This window comes from Eretmochelys imbricata, chromosome 10 (genome assembly GCF_965152235.1).
Source record: "Eretmochelys imbricata isolate rEreImb1 chromosome 10, rEreImb1.hap1, whole genome shotgun sequence".
Lineage (NCBI taxonomy): Eukaryota > Metazoa > Chordata > Testudines > Cheloniidae > Eretmochelys > Eretmochelys imbricata.
Genome location: NC_135581.1, coordinates 65,693,021 through 65,712,567, shown reverse-complemented (window position 1 = coordinate 65,712,567; position 19,547 = coordinate 65,693,021). Strand labels below are relative to the sequence as shown.

Here is a 19,547-nt window from a genome sequence, read left to right as displayed (position 1 = left end):
CCTGGGGAGACCCGTCTCTGTTATCAGCCCTCTCCCGTTGGGCTGCAAGGACCCCACCCTCTGTCACGTCCTCTCCTTCCGCCAGCAAGTGCAGCTTTTACCACTGCCAGCGGCACGTGACGGAGAGGCGCTCGAGGGGTCCTTCCTAGTCCCCTACCAGGGAGCCCGCTATTGGGTCTTTTACTCCACGGGAGAGGCCCGGTGCTACCTCTGCTGATCAGTGGGGCATGTCCGAAGAGACTGCCCCTTGGCCCAGCGGGGGTGGGGGGGCTCCCGAGACCCCCGAGACCCGGCAGGACATCGGCTCCGTCGTTGCCAACGCCCCTGGCCGCCCAGCACCTGAAACCACCTCTCCTCCTGCTTGATCCACCACTACTTCCACCCGGCCCAAGGGACACCTCCCTTACAACACCCAGACGACCTCCCTTACAACACCCAGACGAGCGAGGGAGCCCCATCCTCGCTGCTAACAATCCAGCAGAGCCCATGGAGGAGGGTGCAGCAAACAGAGCCCATGGAGGAGGGTGCAGCAAAGATAATACCGAGCATAGGAGAGGGCCCGCCCCAAGGGGAACCTCCCCTCCCACATGCTGCCTCACCGTTACCCCCCGAGCCCCTGAACCATCGCCTTTGCCCCCCGACGCGACCCCTGCTAACCAGCCCCCAGATGATGCTATGGAGGGCTGGACCCTAGTCCAGGGGAAGCGAGGCAAGGGAAAGGCTCGAGCTCCGCTTTACCCATCCGATGCGGAGGCCCCCCGGAAGACCAGGAAGGAGGGCAGTGACACCGAGCCTTCCGCTCTGCCCACGAGTGAGATCCATCCGCCGGTGTCGGGTGGGGAAGACACGATAGCACTGGAAGGTAGGGTCTCCCCTCCACGGGAGACCCTCCCCTCTGAGACCCCGGGGAATCCCCTTCTGCCAAGACATCACCCGAAACCCCCGCGAACCCTGAGGCAACCATCAAGGCGGGTGCCAGAGGGGAGACCCCAAGGGTGGCGGAAGGCGACCTCTCCTCCATGTATGAGGGGATCGAGGCCCTAGGTTTGACCCCAGTCACCCAGGGAGAGGATGACCTTCTGCCGGCTGGCCTCGATCTGGGCAACCTCACTCCAGTCCCCTTTCCCCATGCTCCCTCCCCCTGAATGCCTTCCCAGGCAGGGACCTTACAGAAGGTAGTTCATCACCTGATGCATGGCTGCCAAATCCACCATAGAGCCTGCACCTGGCATCACTGGGAGACCCCTCCCCACCGCATTAACCCTCGAATCTGTTCGGGAGGCGTCACCTCTAAGCTGCTTGCCTCCCGAAGCCCAGAGCTTCGCCTTTGCCCCTGCCCCCACCCCTGTCCCTGCCCAATTCACCTCCTCCTGCAATGCTATTGCTGCCCCTGGGGTTATTTCTTTCCCTTTTTTTGTGGATACCCCCAAGGAGCAGCCTTTGCATTTTCCTGCCGCGACCCATTAGGAGCTACAATTTTCCATCCGCCATCTCCTTCTACCCCAAGGCTTGAGATGGACCTAATAACTTTGGCCTGTCAGACGCCCCGTCGGTGGTCCGCACCCTGTTTGCCCGCCTCAGCGGACCACAAGGCAGCACCAAGAGCCCCACCAGGGAATAACCGAGAAATCGCAACCCCCCCCCCCCCATGAGCTGCGAAAAGCGTTGCGGGAGTTTTTAGAAGATGCCCGTGGCTCCCGCAACAAGGTACAGCTAGCTCTCCAGCGATGGGGGGACTTTGACCAAATCCTCCAAGCCACAAGGGCCCTTATAAGAGAGGGTAGAGGGACAGGAAGGCAAGGTGCTGCGGCCTACGGGCGGGTCCGCAGCTTCCGTGATAAATTACTCACTTACGGGACGGGTCACGGATTGTTGCACGACCCGCTGGGGGCCGCGAACACCCCCGCCAACAAGGATCTCCCACCCCCCCAGACCTCCACATGACGCCTCTCATTATCGCAACCTTGGACTCTCATTATCGCAACAGGTGCTCTCTTTCCTTCGGGAGGGGGGGTACTCTGTGGTTTTCCTGCAGGAGACGCATACGGATCCGACCGCCGAGGACAGCTGGCGGCTGGAGTGGGGGGATGGGGTCTACTTTAGCCATATCACAGTTCGACAGGCTGGAGTGGCGACCCTGTTCTCCCCTGACCTATGGCCCGAGGTGCCAGGGGTCACTGAGGCTGTGCCGGGCCACCTGCTGCATCTCCGGGTCCATATGGAGGGGCTCGTGATCAGCCTCATTAACATCTATGCCCCGACAACGAGCCCAGAGCGGCCGCAATTCTATCAGCAGGTGTCCGACTTCCTCAGCACCCTAGATTCTCACAAGTGCCTAGTCCTGGGAGGGGACTTTAACACCACCCTTGAGGAGCAAGACCGCTCAGGGGCCGAGCTGAGCCCGGCCGCCGCGAACATTCTCCGAGAAATAGTCGAACATCACTCCCCAGTGGACGTCTGGCGTGACCACCACCCGGATGACACTTTCATGTTTACCTTTGTCCGGGTGGAGGCCCATAGGTCACACCACTGTCGGTTGGACCGTATTTATTTATCCCGTTTCCATCTTTCATGAGCCCACTCCTCCAACATTCGGCCGGCCCCATTTTCCGACCATCATTTAGCCACCATAACAGCCTCCCTCCGTGCAGAGAGGCCGGGGCCAGCCTATTGGCATTTTGACAACAGCCTGTTGGAGGATGAGGGCTTCGTGACGTCCTTCCGGGAGTTCTGGCTGGCCTGGCGAGAGCAGCGGCGTGTCTTTCCCTCGGCGCGGCGATAGTGGGATCTCGGGAAGGTGCGCGCCAGGCTCTTCTGCTGTGACTACACCCGGGACACCAGCCGACGGAGAAATGCGGCGATAGAGCAGTTGGAAAGGGAGGTCTTAGAGATGGAGGGGCGGCTGGCCGCCAGCCCCGAGGACCCGTTCCTCTGCGGAGAGTGCCGGGAGAAGCGGGAGGAGCTCTGGGCCCTCGACGACCATCGGGCCCGAGGTGCCTTTGTTCGATCCCGCATCTGCCTCCTTTGGAGATGGATCGCGGCTCCCGTTTCTTCTATGCCCTGGCAAAAATGAGGGGGGCCAAGAAACACGTCACCTGCCTTCTAGCAGAAGACGGCACCCCCCTCACGGATCCGGTGGAGATGTGTGGGAGGGCCCGTGACTTCTACACAAGCCTTTTCTCCCCGGATCTGACTGATCCTGGCGCTTGCAGGGTGCTCTGGGAGGAACTCCCTACGGTCAGCGTGGGCGACCGAGACTGACTAGAGCTGCCTCTCACCCTGGCCGAGTTTTCGGAAGCCCTCCGTCGCATGCCCACAAATAAATCTCCGGGCATGGACGGGCTGACCATAGAGTTCTACCGCACTTTCTGGGACATCCTTGGCCCAGACCTAGCCACTGTCTGGGCCAAGTCCTTGCAGGGTGGGGTCCTCCCTCTTTCGTGCAGGCAAGCGGTGCTCGCCTTTTTGCCGAAGAAGGGGGATCTCCGCGATTTACGAAATTGGTGTCCCGTCTCGCTCCTTAGCACGGACTACAAAATCGTAGCGAAAGCAATCTCGCTGTGGCTAGGGTCCATGATGGCGGATGTGATCCACCCAGACCTACACTGTCCCGGGCCGCAGCATTTTTGACAACCTATTTCTAGTCCGAGACCTTTTGGAACTCGGGCATAGAGATGGTCTGTCGTTCGCCCTCCTGTCTCTCGATCAGGAGAGGGCGTTCGATAGAGTGGACCATGGGTACCTCCTGGGCACTCTGCAGGCGTTTGGATTCGGACCTCAGTTTGTGAGTTTTCTCCAAGTGCTGTATTCTTCCGCGGAGTGTCTGGTTAGGTTCAACTGGACCCTGACCGAACCGGTCAGCTTCGGGCGAGGAGTACGGCAGGTGTGCCCCCTCTCAGGCCAGCTGTACGCTCTGGCAATCGAGCCCTTCCTCTGTCTCCTCCAAAGGAGGTTGACAGGGTTGGTGCTGCAGGAGCCGGAGCTGCGGCTGGTCCTGTCAGCGTACGCTGATGACGTGCTCCTCGTGGTCCAGGACCCGGGCGACTTGGCGCGGGTGGAGGCTTGCCAGGCCATCTATTCGGCAGCCTCCTCCGCCCGAGTCAACTGCCAACAGTTGTACAACAGGTGTACATCCCCCCGCCCCCCCAAACTGCCCACCCCGCAGCCGTGCCCATCTTGTCGGGCACTCTCAGGAGAGGAATAATCGGTGACACTGGGTGTGGCACTAGGTAAGTCGAGGGGGTGGAAGACCACGAGTGTCGAGGAAGCCCCCTGCTCTAGGCCACCAGGTAACTCAGGAGGGTGGAAGACCATGAGTGTCGAGGAAGCCCCCCTGCTCTGGGCCCAGGCTAGCCTGAACACTTCTCCCTCCTGAAGGCTTCTGTGTTATACCTTGCGTTTGCTTTTGTTTTGTTGCATAGTTTTGTTTTTCCTTTTTGGTGATTCTTTGTAAGTGTTATGCAAATAAAATTCTTTTCTGCTTCAAAAAATTACTCTCCTGTAGCCATCTAGCCCGACCCTGTCACAGTGTGTAGTAATAAGGAGAACAAATATCTCCTGTTTAAATTTTTTATGACTTGAATTTTAATTTTGTAGAGCAGAGATGGTAAGCAATTAATCTTAACTCTAAGGTATAATTCTAATGAAAACGGACAATTGCTTTCAGGACAAGCTGTTTCCTTTTAGAAAGTAATACACTGGACAAAAGAGGGAATGTAGATCAATGGTTCTCAAACTGTGGGTTGGGATCCCAAAGTGGGTCAGGACTGCATTTTAGTGAGGTCCGGGGCTGAAGCCGAAGTCTGGGGGCTTCAGCCTGGCATGGCGGGGCTCAAGCTCTGCCTCCCACCCCCACACCTGGGGTCGTAGTAATTTTTGTCGTCAGAAGGGGGTTGCAGTGCAATGAAGTTTAAGCTGATGTAGATCATATGTTCAGCTATAAAGATCATTGTACCACAGAATCACACTGTTGGTAGCATGGGCAGTCTTTCCTTTCAAAGATATGGAAATCCAGCCTGTTACAGATGACTTTCCCACGTTTCATTTTAATGATCCTTCATACAATGAACATTTTAATCATCTATCTAAAGGGCTCTAAACTGAAGAGTTTCTGTCCTTAAACGAAATATGTTTCAGACTCTTCCATTGATTTCATATTTAATTGAGGATAGAAGTGGAACTTGTAGGTAGCTTTAGAATTTTGTTTTACAAATGTGAGTGTTTTATTTTTTATTAATTAAATCTTCCTTTTTTAAACGTAGCTACAAGCATATTTGATTAAAGATTAAAGATTCTTCATAATTAAATAAGTTTTATGTTTACGTGAAAATAGATTAGACTATTCTTTTGCAAATAGAAATATATTTTCTAAGTGTCAGAGTATAGTTCTAGCTATTTCTTTGTGGATTTGCCAATTCCAGGGAACATGAAGTATTTTAAAGAGTGTTCTTTCTGTCTTAGACCCTGACCTTGCATTGGGATCCACTAGTGCAGATTCCTTTACCTGTGTGGGATCCCCTTGACTTCTTGGGACTCTGAACAGGCAAAGAGATTCACACTAGCATAAGCTGAAAAAAGATTTAGGGAGTTTTGCCACTGGCTTCAATGGGGCCAGGATTTTACTCCTAGCATTCAGGGTAACTGAGATCTCTTTATGATCTTAGAAATGCTTCTGTGATTAAACATACAATTATCATAAGATCATACCTTTTTAGCTATGGGAAAAAACTCCAACTTAAAAATATATTTTTCTCTTGGTTACATTATAACAATTGTAGGAAACTATAGGGGAAATTCTTCCCCAACCCAGTTTTTCCTTCCAATACTGACTTTCATTTTGTTTTTTGACCTTATTATTCAGTTCTTTGAGATAGATTTTAGGCTAAAACTTTGGAAAGGGTTCTCCATTTATTTTGTAAGGTAGAGAGAAGAAAAGGTTACTGCAATTAGACAAGAATTATCTGTAGCTCTTTCAGATGGATATCTAAGTTTACATACAAGAATATAAATGCAAGAATGTGACAGTATTATTTTTTTCTAGAAGAAGTGAAACTGCTTTGAATTACTAATAACTAATTTACAACTTCTTTACTTTCAAGTTCCTGTGATATTTTATTGACTGTGTTAGAGCATAAAGACCATTAATGCTCATGATATAAAATACTGTACAGCTGAATACCTGTAACATACTATTATGAATGTATATTTAATGTAGCAAATACTATCAGTGGGAATTATTGAAATGGTGACAGTAAAAAAAATTGTGTATATAGCAAAAACATACTACACAAATTGTGTATATAGGAGCACTTAAGATGTAGGTATAACATATCTGAGTAACCATGTGACATGGTAACCCTGGTCCTCACTTCCATTTTGTTCTAATGTTACTTCTTTTGGCCTGAGCATTTAGGGGGCTTGCAGGGTTGTTATCATAGAATAAATGGATCATACAAATTGGGTATATTTTATGGTGCAATCCTGTTTATTTACAAAGAATATACACAAAATCCTGTTTCCCTAAGCACAGTAGAAACAAACAACAGGCTGTTTCCGTGCTCCTAATTTCTAAGTCTTCTCCTCCAATCAGTTCTGTATCACCAGAAGCTGTCTCTCTGTTTGTCATGACCAGGACGAGGGCAGTCAGACCTAGTGGTTGGAGCAGGAGTCAGGCTGAGTCAGGTACAGGAAGGTCAGAGTATGAGATAGGCCAGAGGGCAGACCAAGGTTCAGGCATCAGGAAGCAGTCAGTTTTAGTTTACCAGGCGAGCAGGTCAGGCACCAGATTACAGACAGCAAAAGAAGAGCAAAGCCAAGGACAGATCAGGGTCAGAAGGCAGAGACTAGGGTCTATCACAAGCAAGGTCTGGGCTGGAAACAGGCAGGCAGTTTATGTTGCTCAGACAGCTTCCTATCATGGCTTCCTGATTTAAGTACTGGTACCAGCCAATCAGTGGCGACTACGGTCTGCCACTCAGGTCCTGCTGGGTGGCACTTCCCGTCAAGCCCAGCCTCACTGGGTTCTCCCTTGGGAGCCCACCCTACGCCTCTAGTGGAAATATGGTGGCATCAGCAGCACAGAATCCCCATGCCAGGTTCCATTCCTGCAGGTTCTTACACTCTTTTCCTTCTCAGGTCCATGCTCACAACAGCTTCTGTCTCTGTCTGCTCACTTTTTTGTCTATCTCACGCACACACATAGATTCCCAAACATTCCCCAGCCTCCATATTTGTGATCCGTGGCCCTATTGTTAACTTCTAATCAGGTCTTGCTTTATGGCCCATTGCCTTGGGCAGTGGCTTCTATTGCTTCTAGCTATATCACTCCTAAAGGGGCTTAAATGCTCCTTCCATGAGCTTAGCACATCCAGTGGCTTTAACCAGATCTATGACTGAATATCAAAGAGCTGCTTGATGACATCAGTTAACACCTTCCAGCGTGCAGTAACCAACCTCCATCAGTCCATGCACACACTTTGTCATTGTTACCTGTTGCCCGAAGCCCACAGTTGGATGGTAAGTTCTTCAGTGCAGGAGCAGTGTCTATTTTATTGACCATAAAGCACCAAGCAAGTTTTGGGTACTCTATGGATAATAAATTTAATAATAATTCCAATCACTTTTACTATGCTTTATGTTAGTAAGTTTTTCTATTGCAAGATTAGCTCACATTTTACCAAATCAGTTGCTCCATGAAACTACTGAAGTCTGAATGAAAGCTATGGGCTTGATGGTGGGAGATGCTGAAGCACCCTCAAGTTTCAAAGTCAGTCAAAAGCACTTAGCTCTATCCAGGAGTTGCCTGTGCTTCTAGAACCAAGCCCAAAGTGAATATCAGTAATTTGGTATAGTAGTCCTATACGCAATTGTAGATCTCTTAGAATTGTTAAACTGGTACATTCTGAAGCTTAATGAAAATATATGGTGTGGCTTTTTTGTGGTACCCCTGTTCTATTCCTAAGGTCTTGTACATATTATACTGATAGTGGAAATTATGCACATCTCTCAGGAAGCAATTAGTTTCAAAGCAGCTGAGACTCTTTAAGAAGTTTCATGAAACTAGTGTGGGGAGACAGGAGGAAATTGAGCTGAGTCCTTTCTCTGGACTAAGAACAGGAATTTTTCTGCCTCTACAGTGGTGGGTGGTCTCCTTATTCATGCAGACTTGAGGGTTTCTGTGGCTGTTGTTTGAACTCTGAAATATTAGAATAGCTCTGTGATGGGTTGGATCACAGAAACCCCCTTTGGGACTGCCACCTGATGTGCCAAAACTACCTCTGAGCCAGTTTTCCCTGGCAGCTTGGGACTTCAGTACCCTGCTGGCTTGAGCCAGACATGCTAGCCTGCTACAAACACACACCCAGGTTTGAACAACTTACCCCAAAAGCTGCAGGCTTAACTGAAAACGGCTTAAGAAGTGTTCCTATCTCCAACACTCAAATGCCCAGCTCCCAATGGGGTCCAAACCCCAAATAAATCCGTTTTACTCTGTATAAAGCTTACACAGGGTAAACCCATAAATTGTTCGCCCTTTATAACACTGATAGAGAGATATGCACAGGTGTTTGCTGCCCAGGTATTAATACATACTCTGGGTTAATTAATAAATAAAAAGTGATTTTATTAAATACAAAAAGTAGGATTTAAGTGGTTCCAAGTAATAACAGACAGAACAAAATGAATTACTAAGCAAAATAAAACAAAACACGCACGTTTAAGCCTAATACAGTAAGAAAGTGATTACAGATAAAATCTCACCCTCAGAGATGTTTCAATAAGCTTCTATCACAGACTGGACACCTTTCTAGTCTGGGCACAATCCTTTCCCATGGTAGAGCCCTTGTTCCAGCTCAGGTAGTAGCTAGGGGATTCCTCATGACTGCAGCTCCCTTTGTTCTATTCCACCCACTTATATATCTTTTGGACAAGGTGGGAATCCTTTGTCCCTCTCTGGGTTCCCACCCCTCCTTCTTAATGGAAAAGCACCAGGCTAAAGATGGATTCCAGTTCAGGTGACATGATCACATGTCACTATAAGACTCCAAGCTCTCATTCTTCCCAGCCTGACTCACAGGAAGGCCTGCAAGCAAACAGCCATCCATCGTCAATTGTCCTGGTTGATGGGAGCCATCAAGATTTCAAACCACCATTAATGGCCCACACTTTGGATAACTACAGTAGGACCTCAAAGTTGTAATTCATATTGCTACTTCAGATACAAGAATGATACATTTATACAAATAGGATGACCACACTCAGTAGATTATAAGCTTTGTAATGATACCCTACAAGAGACCTTTTGCATGAATCATATTCCAGTTACATTATATTCACACTTATTAGCATATTTTCATAAAATCATATAGAGTGCAACGTCACAAGCTCCTATTTGAGTTTGTGCACATCTTATGTGCTGGCTAAAGAGGAATTTCTGGGACTGTCTTTGTAGTTTGTCAGTACTGCTGCTTGATTGGTTAGAGCAATAATTTGTTGAATGATCTAATGACCTTCCCTCCCATTTCTCCTGGGGTTGAATGTGCTGCCTTTGTAGCATTCCTGATGATTCTCAAAGCCAAAAGAACTCCTGCATGGCAGTTATAACAAAAACATGTACAGGCATGATCAGTAGTAGCCAGCATGGATTTACTAAAAACAAATCATGCCAAATCAGCTTGATTTACTTCTTTGGCAGGGTAACTAGTTTGGTGGATAGGGGAAATGCAGTGGACATAATATACTTGCACTTTAGCAAGGCTTTTGACACAGTCCCACATGACATTCTGATAAGTAAGCTGGAGAAATGTGGGGCTTGGTGGAACTACCATTAAGTGGATACATAATTGGCTAAACAACGGCAAAAAATGAATAACTATTAATGGAATGATGTCAGATTGGAAGGAAGTCTCGAGCGGAGTTCCACAGGGGTCTGTTCTGTTTCCAGTATTATTTAACATCTTTATTAATGACATAGATGTAGGAATAGAGAGCATACTGATCACAAAGCTGTGGGGAGTTGCAAACACTTTGGAGGATACAGCTAAAATTCAAAGGGATCTTGATAAATTGGAGATCTGGGGCTATAGACAACAAAATGAAACTCAGCAAAGACAAATATAAGATGCTATATTTAGGGAAGACAAAACAAATACAAAATGGGGTATAACTGGCTTGGCAGCAGCACTTCTGAGAAGGATCTGGGACTTACAGTAGATCGCAACCTCTATGTAAGTCAACAGTGCGATGCTGTTGCAAAAAAAGCAAATGCAGTTTTGGGTTGCATTAACAGAGGCATAGTATACATGTCATGGGAGGTGATAGTACTGCTCTATTTGGCGCTGGTTAGGCCTCAGCTGGAGTACTGTGTCCAGTTTTGGTCACTAATGTATAGAAAGGATGTAGAGAAACTGGAAAGGATCCAGAGGCGAGTGACAAAGATGATCAAAGGGATGGAATGCAAACCATATGAGCAAAGGCTGAAGTAACTGGGTATGATCAGTTTGGAAAAGAGGAGATTAAGGGGGGATATGATAGTGGTCTTCAAATACTTGAAAGGCTGCCATAAAGGAAATGGAGAAAAGTTGTTCTCTCTTGCCACAGAATGCCGGAAAAGAGGCAATGGGTTCAAACTGCAGCATAGCAGATTTAGATTAAAACTCAGGAAAAACTTCCTAACTGTAAGAATAGTAGGACAATGGAACAGACTGCCTAGGAAGGTTGTGGAAGCTGCCTTGATTTGTCATTCAAAGTTCCCATGAATGCCACCCCTCAGTTATCCTGCATTTTGTTTTTTCATTTCTATTTTCAACCTGTACCATTCTGGCTTATATTAATTTATAAACTGTCAATTTTTGCTGCTCTTGGGCTGATTCACCCCTTCCGTTTCTCACACCTAGTGTGTGACTGTTGAGCTTATCAGTGCCAGACTGCAGGGGAAGTGGGACTATGGTTTCAACAATAGCTGTTTCTGGAGATTTTGCAACACTAAAAGTTTACTGAGAAGGACTTGGACTCCTAAACTACATTGACCTGTAAACATTGGCTGCCAAGCAAATGGTATCATCTAAGTGCTGTAATGAATGGTGACGAAGGAGATGGGCATCAAGGTATTTCAATGGGTGACTATCATTTAAGTTCATTTGGGTCTGATTATGATAGTTGGGAATTGTTCTTTGCTGTTGTTGGGGGGAACATCTGTAAGGGTGTATCAGCCTGATAAAAATGATCTTTACAGGTCTTGGTGTATGACAACTATGGTGACTCCGGTAACTGAACATGAGTTCAGAGTTATCTGGTTTGCACTGCTCCAGTTTCCATTTCCCTAGGTTTCTGTTTGTACTTTCTAGCACTGACATACATCTGTGAGAAGTGAGGAACAGAAAATGAAACTTAGTTTAGCTTTCTCACTTCTACCCTGGAGCCAGATGCCACCTACGCAAAAAGCTGGATCGCTGTAACTAGTTTTTAATAGAAAATAAACAATTTAGTGTAACTTGTACTTTTCCTGTTTTTTTAGTGTATTGCCCAGGAATCACAGTGCAACACACTTTGCTGTGTGGAATTAATTAATTCACAAAAGGTCATAAAGGGTCTAAAGCATGAATATTGACTGCTGCTGAAGTTACTCATCTAGCTTATGTGAACTTTTGTAACCTTTGTAAAAAAGGGTATTGTGATGCTTCCTAGATATGCACTTTTTAGGACTGGCACATCTCTTGCTATCCAAATGTTAGAGCAGGTCTCAAGTAATGAGTTCACTTTGGGGTTTTAGTTTGGTCCATTACAAAGACAAAAGACCATTTGAAAAATTCAGCAATAGGTTTGAATTTAATTTACTTTCAAATTTTGAGATATTTAGATTTAGGATTTTGATTGGGTCAATCTCTGTTAAATACTTATTTATACAAAGCTAGAGCGCTGTAGTCTTGTCCAATAGAATTCCTCCATTTTTTAAAAGATTTGTTCTGGTGACCTTACACATCAACATTTATGCAAAAACTGTGCTAAATTAGGTTTTTCTTTGTTAAAAGAAATTGTTTTGATGCAATTTCAAAAATATATACTGCTGGCTGGAAGATTATCTACCAAACAAATTATTAAAGGGAAAATTCAAAATCCTGCTTTAACTGCTTGCCTGCTGTTTAATTGACGTCTTTAGGAATGTAGTGCAAAACAGCCACATAGTCTTGCGCCACATATATGGTACTGCCTTTTTTGAACTGCTGGAATTTCAGAGAACACTGCTGTGGTTCGTTGTTGGGGTGGAACTTGTAACACAGGAATTATGTAGTTGGAAACAAGTCCTATGCCAGTCATGCCTATAGCAAAACCCCGTGTATTTCACGAAGGTGAGTGGAAATGATTTCAGTTTGGGAAGCAATTTTTGGATTCTTTTGAATGAAAGGCACCATAGAGATGTAAATCATGATCATTACCATGTAGGTGGAGAATAGTAATGTTAATGTCCATTCAAGATTTTTGAAACAAGGGCATTGGATCAGATATGGATCTGTATTTTGACTCCTTAAAAATTAGTGATCAGTTGCAAAATTTATAGATAGAAATTTATGGGTGTTAATCGGACATTTGGTTCCGACTCTGCTCTACTTGGATTTTTGGCCTGACTTGCACTTCATAATCTGATAACTGTTGTTTATGGTACTAACCTTCTTCTGTGGTTATAGAGCCTTGAGTGTGTGCATGGTTATACCCCTTCTCTGCATTCAGTATCTAAAAACTTTGAAATGGTCCATGCCAGTTGTGTACAGAATACAGTGCATCTTTTAAAATAAAAGAACCTTGCTTAAATCTTCAGTCTCTCATCACCATGAACATCTATCTGTTATGTCTGGCTTTCTCGTTGTGTTGTTTTGCTAACTGTCTGGGTGTCTACTGTGTTGTTGTTCTTCTATATTCCTGTACTACTGCTTCTCCTTGATGGCAAACTAGAATCCCTCTGTGTTACGGGGTAGCTACGGTATCATCCATCCTGAATGTTCAAAAATCATGAGATTGAGTGTAAATCATAGCATTTTTAAAATTAAATTTCAATAAAAAAAAATAGCTGGGTTCGCTTCATTTCCTTCTGGTTCTTGTGCATCCAGAAGTGCCAGGAATGTATCTTTTTTTAAAAAAAAAGAATGCTGATGTTTTCATGTAATCGCATGACTCCAGATCTGGGGCTTTCAGAAAAAAATATTGCAAGAATCATGATAAAATTGTGAAAGTTGGCCACACTACATCTGGTATTTAAAACTTTGTGGTTCTGGAGCAAAATTTGAAATTGTTTTGTCAATTAAAAATGTAATACATAATTTTATACCTCATGGCATTTTGCACAATAAATCATTAGTATGAATTTGAATGTCATTTATTTTCCTTTCTTACTGATCTTTGTTACTTTAACTTGCTGATAGAGTCATCAGAATAATTAATTTTCCTTCATTTTGTGCTTCTAAAAACTTGCATTTCTACTGCAGTGGTAGAGGCATGAAATCCTGGTAAAACAAGTGATATGCAAAATACGTAGGCACAGGCTGAACTTTTCAAACACAGGGTCTTTGTTAGGCACCTAAATCCATAGCTAGGTCGTATTTCTTTCTCCTTGTGTCAATCCCTCCTCCCCCCCGAGGGGTGTGTGTGTCCTGATTTGTTAGAATTTCTGAGCATCTATGTCTTCCACAGAAGTTAACAGGAGCTGTAAGCACCTCTGAAAGTCAGTTCCCTTTTAATTTAGAAGCCTAACTTGAGGAGAACAGGTTTGAAAAATTTGGCCTTCATTCTTGGAAATTGTGAGTTTCCTAGTTTTCGCTAGAACGTGTTAAACCAAAATGAAAGATTGCATAGGTGGGGGTTTAGAATTTGAACCTAGATCCAGATTTGCAACTTTCTCCTATTCTTACAAGAGCCAAATCAAATCAACCCCCCCTAAACTTTGGATCTAATTTTTTCCTAACGTACCAAATATCTAAGTTCTACTTCATGTGTACAAAAGCAAGTAGTATGTGTCTTGGTATTGCCCGTAGGCAAGTTGGTAAAGTGGCTGCTGTAGCCTCCTTGAAACCTCTGATCAATGCACACTTGGGCTCAAAACCTAAGGAGAGATTCCAGGGTGGATTTGATTTAAATCACTAGTCAGGAAGACTCGATTTAATCATGGATTTCAACATAAAAGTGCATTTTTGTTAGTTGTTACAACCTTAATACATATTCTTCTCAACTCAGAGATAGATGTAGGTTTCATTTGTAGAAGGTACACACTATACATTTTTAAAGTGATTTATTTTGAAAACTTTTCAGAGGAGTTTTATAGCTATATCAGAAAATGAATGATTGTTTGGTTATTTCATTTACCAAAGGTAATTGAAGCAGATATTTATGAAGTCATCGGGAGATGAACTATTTCCAATTCAACAGGTTAATCATTAATATTTGGAGGATTTTCTTGCCACGCTGTATTAGGAGGAGAACATCACCAGACAGACATTTAAATTGTTTTATTTAACTAAAACAACAATGTTATGTATTTTGGATTTTTTTCTTCAACAGCAAACATACAATATTTTAACAAAACAAACATGAATTTTTGAATTTAGTTAAACATTCAAGTTTTTTAAAATCGGGTTTGTTTTTGTTAAAATTGTTTTTAACTAAAATAGTTAAATGAAATATTGAAAAAAAACCAACCAAAAATTAAATTGACTATGTCAGCCAGGTCAACATGAGAAACTTAAAATATTGGCTTCTGCAACTAACTCAGTCGCCTTCACCTTCACCTTCATTTTCTTGTTTGTTCATAATCTGAAAAAGAAAAACAAGCTTTCCTGCTTTTTCAGATCCCAAATGAGTTCTCAATTTGGAATAAATTAGTCCAAACAAAGAAAATAGTCTTTTTACACCAGCAGAAGAAGCAACTGCTGTTAAAAGTGAGATTATCATAAGAAAGGCCATACTGGGTCAGATCAAAGGTCCATCCAGCCCAGTATCCTGTCTACTGACAGTGGCCAATGCCAGGTGCCCCATAGGAAGTGAACCTAGCAGGTAATGATCAAGTGATCACTTTCCTGCCATCCATCTCCACCCTCTGACAAACAGAGGCTAGGGACACCATTCCTTACCCATCCTGGCTAATAGCCATTAATGGACTTAACCTCCATGAATTTATCTAGTTCTCTTTTAAACCCTGTTATAGTCCTAGCCTTCACAACCTCCTCAGGCAAGGAGTTCCACAGGTTGACTGTGCGCTGAGTGAAGAAGAACTTCCTTTTATTTGTTTTAAACCTGTTAGGCATTAATTTCATTTGGTGGCCTTTAGTTCTTATACTATGGGAACAAGTAAATAACTTTTCCTTGTTCACTTTCTCCACACCACACATGATTTTATATACCTCTATCATATCCCCACTTAGTCTCCTCTTTTCCAAGTTGAAAAGTCCTAGCCTCTTTAATCTCTCCTCATATGGGATCCGTTCCAAACTCCTAATCATTTTAGTTGCCCTTTTCTGAACCTTTTCTAATGCCAGTATATCTTTTTTGAGATGAGGGGACCACATCTGTACACAGTATTCGAGATGTGGGCGTACCATGGATTTATATAAGGGCAATAAGATATTCTCCGTCTTATTCTCTATCCCTTTTTTAATGATTCCTAACATCCCGTTTGCTTTTTTGACTGCCGCTGCACACTGCGTGGACGTCTTCAGAGAACTATCCACGATGACTTCAAGATCTTTCTCCTGATTAGTTGTAGTTAAATTAGCCCCCATCATATTGTATGTATAGTTGGGGTTATTTTTTCAGGTGTGGATTACTGTACATTTATCCACATTAATTTCATTTGCCATTTTGTTGCCCAATCACTTTGTTTTGTGAGATCTTTTTGAAGTTCTTCACAGTCTACTTTGGTCTTAAGCATCTTGAGCAGTTTAGTATCATCTGCAAACTTTGACACCTCACTGTTTACCCCTTTCTCCAGATCATTTATGAATAAGTTGAATAGCATTGGTCCCAGGACTGACCCTTGGGGAACACCACTAGTTACCCCTCTACATTTTGAAAATTTATCATTTATTCCTACCCTTTGTTCCCTGTCTTTTAACCAGTTCTCAATCCATGAGAGGCTTTTCCCTCTTATCCCATGACAACTTAATTTACGTAAGAGCCTTTGGTGAGGGACCTTTTCAAAGGCTTTCTGGAAATCTTTGTACTCTTAAGTACACTATGTCCACTGGATTCCTCTTGTCCACATGTTTGTTGACCCCCTCGAAGAACTCTAATAGATTAGTAAGACATGATCTCCCTTTACAGAAACCATGTTGACTTTTGCACAACGATTTATGTTCTTCTATGTGTCTGACAATTTTATTCTTTACTATTGTTTCAACTAATTTGCCCGGTACTGATGTTAGATTTACCGGTCTGTAATTGCCAGGATCATCTCCTAAATATTGGCTTTACATTAGCTATCTTCCAGTCATTGGGTACAGTAGCTGATTTAAAGGACAGGTTACAAACCATAGTTAATAGTTCCACAATTTCACATTTGAGTTCTTTCAGAACTCTTGGGTGAATGCCATCTGGCCCTGGTGACATGTTATTGTTAAGTTTCTCAATTAATTCCAAAACCTCCTCTAGTTGCACTTCAATCTGTGACAATTCCTCAGATTTGCCATCTACAAAAGATGGCTCAGGTTTGGGAATCTCCCTAACATCCTCAGCCGTGAAGACTGAAGCAAAGAATTCATTTAGTTTCTCTGTGATGTCTTTATCATCTTTAAGTGCTCTTTTTGTATCTCGATTATCCAGGGCCCCACTGGTTGTTTAGCACGCTTCCTGCTTCTTATATACTTAAAAAACATTTTGTTATTACCTTTTGAGTTTTTGGCTAGCTGTTCTTCAAACTCCTGTTTGGCTTTTCTTATTACATTTTTACATTTAATTTGGCAGTGTTTATGCTCCTTTCTATTTACTTCACTAAGATTTGACTTCCATTTTTTAAAAGATGCCTTTTTATCTCTCACTGCTTCTTTTACATGGTTGTTAAGCCACGGTGGCTCTTTTTTAGTTCTTCACTTCAACAGTCTCTGAATCCAAGTGCTTAAGTGACTTCCAACTGTTCACTGGTGTGACTTTCTTTAAAACATCATCAACAAACATATATTTCTTGAATGGTTCATTCCTAGCTCTGAAGTTTATTATAGTTGGCATTATGGCGGGATGATTGCTGGATGTCTATGTCATAGCCAACGCCTTTTCTTCAGCAGTTAAGGTTTGACCCTGGTACTGAGTATTGAGAATATTTGCAAGAAAATGAGTTGAAGATAGTGCTTGTCCCATTGTTTTTTTTAATGCTTGTAATTTAAAAATTATTATGTCATTGCATATTTCCCTTTTTAAGATCTCACTCAGTTCCTTCAAAATTTCAACAGCATCAGCAATAAAACAGCTATTTCCCTGCATTTTGTTCAAGGCTGCAGAACTAGGCTTCAGGGTACTCAACATGTGTTCAACCTTTATCTTCAGCCCCATGTTGGGAACTTTGGCTGTGACAGTGCCATGTATTTTTTCACAATTTTGTTTTCAAACTGTCATCACATTAGGCCAGTTCTTGATACAGTGCTCAAAATGGTTCACTACTGAGTTCCATTGCACATCTTGTGGGAGAGTGAGTTTGGTTCCTCCCACTTTTTTCAGAGCAGCTGCTACAAAGTGGTTGTTACAGAAGTATTTTGCAATTTCAGCAACATTAGCCTTTATTTCTGGAACACTGAAATCTTTGGCTAGGAGGTGCATCATATGAGCACTGCAACCGTATGTTATTAGCTTGGGACTCTCTTCGAAATAATTTTTTCTCATCTTGGATACATTTGCAGCATTGTCTGTGGCCAAGCTGCATACTAGACATTTTAATTTTTTCCCCGCAGTTTGTTATACCTTTTACTGCTACTTCTTGTAAGTATTCTGCTGTGTGTGCATTTCGTGATGTATCAATTGTTTCTGTAAGGAAGACATTCCCTTCTTTGGTTGTCACACAGCACATACAACAGGATCAGTGTGGACATTGCTCCACCCATAAAGACTCAAGTTAACAATTTCACCGTCTAGACTTTTTGCACACTGCTCAATTTCTCTTTCAGACGCTTTATCCAGCAATTTGCCTCTGACATCTGTTCTGTTGGGTGGACTGGTCTTATTGACTGAGCCATGTTAATGAAGTGTGGATTCTCAATCATATGGAAAGTTTGTTGCATTAAACAAACCAGACAATTTTTTAATCTTTTCGTAATCTGCTGGTTCTTATCACAAACTTATCTATGGTTGTTACTGGATGATGGAGATTTTTTTCCCTTTTTGCTACAAGTGATATACTATGGCTTTGTGACATACATGATGTGACTGAAACACTATCACTGGCAGATAATTCTGAAACTATAGAAAATGATGGTGATCTTGAAGGTGGATAGTCTTCAGAATCCTGTATGTGGAGGATGGATTCTCCTAAGCAAAATAGGGCTATGGCTACACTTGCAGATGTAGAGCGCTGGGAGTTAAACCAGCCCTCAGAGACTGCAGTAGGGAAAGCGCTGCCATGTGTTTACACGGTCAGCTGCGAGCTCAGTGGCATGGCCACATTAGCAGTTCTTGCAATGCCACGGAGAGCAGTGCATTGTGATAGCTATCTGAGTGTGCAAGTGGCTGCAGTGTGCTTTTCAAATGAGGGGGTGGAGTGTGACAGGGAGTGTGTTGTGTGTATGTGGGGGGAAAGGCAGTGTGTTTTGGGGGGCAGAGAGTGTGTCAGCATGCTGTCTCATAAGTTCAGACAGCAGCAGGGGGAAACCCCAACATCAGCTCCCCCTGCCTCTCTCGCTCACACACGCCTGCCTCTGCAGCAGCAGAATTCCACAGTAATGGTTTGCTTAGTATCCCTGAGCAGATAAACAGCCGGCTGTCAGAAATGGAACTTTGAAAGGGGATAACCGCATGCCTGCTGCCGAGTTCAAAACAATGACCAGAGTGGCCACTTGACTTCAAGGGATTATGGGACGTTTCTGGAGGCCAATCACAGCACAGTAATGCATCATGTCGTCCACACTGACACCCGGGCGTTTCAGCCAGGGCACAGCAAGCTTTATGCTTCTCGTGAAGGTAGATTACCAGAGGCACTCCAACCACGGAGTCCAGGTGCTTGCCAGTGTGGACACCTCAGGAGTTAGGGTGCCTGGGGCTGATTTAATGCACTGTAACTTGCAAGTGTAGCCAAGTCCTGAGTCAATGCACTTATTTAATTATATTACCATACTGCTCATTTAGTATTACTCATTGCGGTCACTGACACTCAGTACTACTTTAATGGTGAAATTGTAAAAGAAAGATCTGCCTATTTCAGCTATTTACTTTTTATCACAACTGCATCTAAAATGATAGTACCATAGAGTAACAACTATATTTTTTGCTCAAACATGAGAATTCAAGAATAGTCCAGAAGGAAGACAGGCAGTCCTTAAGAAAGAAGTATGAAATAAAAAAAGTTTACCTACCTGAAGATCCTGCAT

General features: G+C 43.9%; 1 protein-coding gene across 1 annotated transcript in view; it reads left to right on the top strand.

Annotated features, from left to right (window-relative positions):
• The first annotated feature begins 11,001 nt into the window (after window positions 1-11,001).
• Window positions 11,002-19,547, top strand: part of ATP8B4 (ATPase phospholipid transporting 8B4 (putative)) — a 157,077-nt gene continuing 148,531 nt past the window's right edge. The window contains exon 1 of the mRNA XM_077828428.1: window positions 11,002-11,114. Within this exon, the coding sequence (XP_077684554.1) occupies window positions 11,072-11,114 (43 nt within the window). The 5' untranslated portion in view covers window positions 11,002-11,071. The remainder of the gene's footprint in view (window positions 11,115-19,547) is intronic.